At 33.7% G+C, this 4,407-nt stretch overlaps 1 protein-coding gene across 1 annotated transcript; it reads right to left on the bottom strand.

Moving 5' to 3' along the window:
• Nucleotides 1-2,010: 2,010 nt before the first annotated feature.
• Nucleotides 2,011-3,984, bottom strand: LOC116105111 (ankyrin repeat-containing protein At5g02620-like). Its single transcript, XM_031391539.1, has 3 exons — nucleotides 3,918-3,984; nucleotides 2,940-3,124; nucleotides 2,011-2,649 (listed from the first exon to the last, which is right to left on the bottom strand). Exons 1-3 carry the CDS (start codon nucleotides 3,982-3,984, stop codon nucleotides 2,011-2,013), a joined length of 891 nt encoding a protein of 296 aa, XP_031247399.1.
• Between the last annotated feature and the right edge of the window lie 423 nt (nucleotides 3,985-4,407).

The raw sequence follows: 4,407 nt of genomic DNA, 5'->3' as shown, positions 1-4,407 counted from the left end.
TTCGATTTCTTGATCCTAAAAATGATGCATTTCGTCCTAAAGAAGATGATGAAAAGATACTTGGTCATGAAGTATCGTATCTAAATGCAATAGGCGCATTATTATATTTGACACAATATATGAGACTAGACATAGCATTTGCAGTGAATCTGTTTGCAAGATTTAGCTCTTCACCAACTCGACGACATTGGAATGGGATTAAACATGTCTTTCGTGATCTCAATGGAACAAAAAATTTGGGATTATTTTATCCAAGGAAATTTGTTAATGATCCTAAATTAGTTGGCTATACAAATTATGAGTACCTTTCTGATCCTCACAAAGCTCGCACGCAGATGAGATATGTTTTCAGTTACAGTAGTACTACAATATCATGGCGCTCCACAAAACAAACATTGGCTGCCACTTCCTCCAATCACTCAAAGATTCTTGCGCTTCATGTAGCTAGTCAAGAATGTGTATTGTTAAAATCTATCATCCATCATATTGAAAGTACATGCAAATTGCCACGTACCTCAGATGCTTCCACAATTATCAATGAAGAAAATGCAAAATGTGTTGCCCAAGTGAGGGGAAGATATATTAAAGGAGACAAAACCAAGCATATTTCACCGAAGTTCTTTTACAGTCATGAACTCCAACAAAATCATGAGACTGATGTCAAACAAACACGCTTTAGTGACAATCTTATTCACTAAGGCCTTACCGACATAACATTTGAAAAGTTAGTATATAGCATTGGTATGCGACGGCTCAATAAGTTACTAAATTAATTCTGCCATCATGAGGGGGAGCATTGATCCAGACAATCATCGATTAGGGGGAGTTTTCAGAAAAAGTTTATTGTATTGGACAGATGTGCATTGTATTTTTTTTTTTTTTTTCCCTTATTAGGTTTTGTCCCACTGGGTTTCTTGACAAGGTTTTTAATGAGATAGTATGAAGCACGTCCAACTTCATGTTACAGTTTCATTATACAGTTGTATTTCTTTTTTTTTTTTTTAGTTAGGTTTTTTCCCATTGGGTTTTTCTTGAGTAAGGTTAAATATAATTATCTGTAAATTAATAGTGGAGGTCTAAGGGGGAGTGTTGTAAAATAATGTGGACCTCCAGCGCCTTGAGCTTTGACATGGTGGGGCGGTCAAAAGGGGGAGGAGTGTTTTCTATAAATACCACTCCCCTACGTTCTAAATAAATGCAAAAATTTGAGAAGTTTAATAACGTATTAATTAAGTCCCATAGCTCTCTCAATTCTCTTGCTTTATTCCTTCTCTCTCTTATTTGTTAATTTATTCCTTTATTTGAGTTAATTATTATAAAAAAATTCTCCATAATTTAGAATCATAAAGTGATTGTTTTAAATTATAATTTAATTGTATTAGATATAATTTTTTTTTTATCATATAAAAAACTGATTTAAAAATACAAAAAGCCCCTAGAAAATACTAAAACCAAAAAAAGAACCTGATAATAATGATCAATCAATAATAATTTGTTAATTTTCAAATTTTCAAATTAAAATAATTGACGTTTTGAGCTTATCCTGTCGACCATATATCATCGCCGACAACCACCGTTGGTAATTAATTATATTTAATATTAATATATCATAATTTTTTTAATATAATTTTAAGGTTATTTGACATTACATTTTGAAGTGATTATAATTTCAAAACAAACAATAATGATGCAAATCCACTTTGGAGGTAGCAGGCGACGGTAGCTGCTAGAACAAGGACCATCAAACTACATTTTCTGGAAGAGTATCACTGTATCAGTACAGCAACAGCAACGGCTAGCAAAGCAAGTAAGCAACATGACTTATCTCAAAATTATTTTCTACTTATCTCTTGAGATCCTTGGCTCGAATAAAAAAAACCAGAAAGTGTAAAACTTTCCAGAGAAACAAACAGAAAATTTGAAAGAAGATGGAATTTTCCAGAAGTGAAACTTTTAAGCAAATACTTTGAATATGAACTTAAAAGAACAGAGTTTCAACCTCCTCTCTGCTTAGTTGCTACTAACCCTTGATCTTGTTCTCAATTCCGCAACAATCTTATACCATCCTTTTAGCTTCAGGAAAAATGCTGGAATAGTCAACTCGAATACGAGGGTATAATGCGAATTCATAAACGAGAGAGGCACTATAGGTAATCCAACCACTAAAGAAAGTATCCAGTTTGAGTTTCTTGCGCGAAACACCAGATAAAGAGTGGCACTAAACGCTACCATCAGAGATGCCATAGAGTAGAGCAACATAACATAACACAGCATTAACTGTCTGGGCAGGACAAAAAGAAAATCTTCTTCTCCATAGCGTGAAGTGATGATGGATACGAATATCATGATGGAACCAATTGATGTGAAAAAAGAGAACGAATTTGAAATACTAAAGATTGTGAAGGCTGTCTGTTCGTACAAATTTGGGTGGCCATCATTGTCGTAATCACCAGGTATAGTGATTGCTGCTGCAAATACTATTGTGGCAATGATTGCTGCTGCAAATGAGCATGAATTTGCTGCATCTTTTATCCATTTCTCAACTTCGATTTTGAGTTCTTTACGTTCCTCAATGAATACCATTCTTGGAGTTTTTCCTTCCGAATTGTTTTCCAATCGATAGTCAGGCGGCACCCTTTTCTCTACTTTCTGCATTTAGATAAAATTTATAACCACATCAATATATAGGAAGAGTGAACTTATAGTCAGAGATTCAGAGCAGACTTCTAAAACCGTCTTATACCATTTTATACTTGATGTACAGCAATAGAAGGACAACATTATATTCAATAAATTAGCTCAAATTTAATAGGCAAATATGAAAATAAAGTAAATAAAACTCATATTGTTAAATTAAATTTATCTTCTTAGGTTGGGAAAAGCAATTCATAATATAAGATTACTAAATAATAAAGTAATGTTTACATCAAAAGTCTTACCTTAAACCACTTTAACTCAGACTGCATCTCCAGAGCTGCACTAGAAAGCTGATTTGATTTTCTTTTGGGTTTTCCGGCTAAGTGCAAGATATTGTTCTTGTCAATGTCTCGAGACTCTAATAACATATGTTTATAACCACTCCTACCACTTATGAGGCGTAATACCTTCTTTTGACGATTCATAACTGCCAAATGGAGTATATTGTGATTATTTTCATTTGTAAACCAAATTGCATCAGGATATGATTCTAAAATCTCTTGCAGAACTTCGCAAACCCCCAACTCTGCCGCTAGAAGGAAGGGTCCTTTTAGTATCGAGGAATGATCTGAACTCTTTGCAATTTCCGTGCACAAGAGTTTGACAAGTTGGAGTGCTTGGTGATGCGTCGACTCTGTCTCTCGTTCTTCTTTTATGTAGTCAAGTAAAATATCGTAAGTTAATTAGATGAAAACAGTTTATTAAAGTCCTAAAAAATATGAATTCACTTATAACTCAACCAATCACAAAAAATGATTAATTAACCTGAATTATTTAAAATGAGTAAAACTGTCATATTCTCCCAATTAATTTAAATAAAACCAAAAGTAAGAGGCATTAGCCGATCTATTAAATTGACAGAAAATCCATGTTTTCTAAAAAGAAAAAAAAAAGTACAAATGTGCAATTCTTAAATCAATTTACATATAGTATATTATATTAATATAAAGTAAGTCATTAAAAAAGCTCTACTAAATCGTAAAATTCTTCTCTTGTCCATGTGAAAACATATAAATATATTCATCCGCAGAATATTGTTATTAATATTATGATGAACAAAGGGAAATTTCCTATCCCACAACAGAAATTGAAAAAAAAAACAAACAAACAAACCAACATAATTTACAGAACAAATAACATGGATATTCATGAGTAATTGGATTATAGANTCTGCAAATACAGTATAATAGTTTTACGCCAATCATGGTAATTAGTTATACCAATGAGCTTATGTTCTATAATTTTCGACATCGGTATCATTTCCATCACTGGCTTTGTATCAGACATGTCTTAAAAAGATGATAATCCCAATGCACACCACCAAACGGTTAAAACAAAGCAAACTAACTAAATTTCAATGACACACCAAATCAATCAACAGTCACCACCAACCAGAGGCCACAGCAAGCAAAAAACCAATAACCAAACGAAAACAAAGTGCCGAAAGATCATAACTAAGTCCTCAGAAATATCCAAACAAAGAATAGCAATGAACCAGTAAGAGATTACCCAATCCAGCATGAAAATGTGCTGTAAAAGTACCGACGAAGCAGACAAAGAGAATTGGAGAAGAAGTCAACTATGCACGCGCTCTCACGCGCCAGCGCGTGTTACTGTTCATCGGAGTTTCAGGTGGCGCATGGAGCTCACGCGCGGTGATTTTAAAGGCTGGAACTCAGGGTTTTGCCGATCAGAGGCTTCTGAATCTCC

The sequence above is a fragment of the Pistacia vera genome, unplaced genomic scaffold (genome assembly GCF_008641045.1).
Source record: "Pistacia vera cultivar Batoury unplaced genomic scaffold, PisVer_v2 Contig116, whole genome shotgun sequence".
Classification (NCBI taxonomy): Eukaryota; Viridiplantae; Streptophyta; class Magnoliopsida; order Sapindales; family Anacardiaceae; genus Pistacia; species Pistacia vera.
The sequence above is the reverse complement of the archived record's forward strand: the minus strand, read 5'-3'. Positions and strand labels throughout refer to the sequence as shown.

Coding starts and splice junctions, on each gene's coding strand:
- LOC116105111 (XM_031391539.1), bottom strand. CDS start 3,984: ATGTCTGATACAAAGCCAGTGATGGAAATGATACCGATGTCGAAAATT. Junction 3,125..3,917: donor TATAGAACATAAGCTCATTG/GTATAACTAATT, acceptor TCCATTTGGCAG/TTATGAATCGTCAAAAGAAG. Junction 2,650..2,939: donor CTGAGTTAAAGTGGTTTAAG/GTAAGACTTTTG, acceptor ATCTAAATGCAG/AAAGTAGAGAAAAGGGTGCC.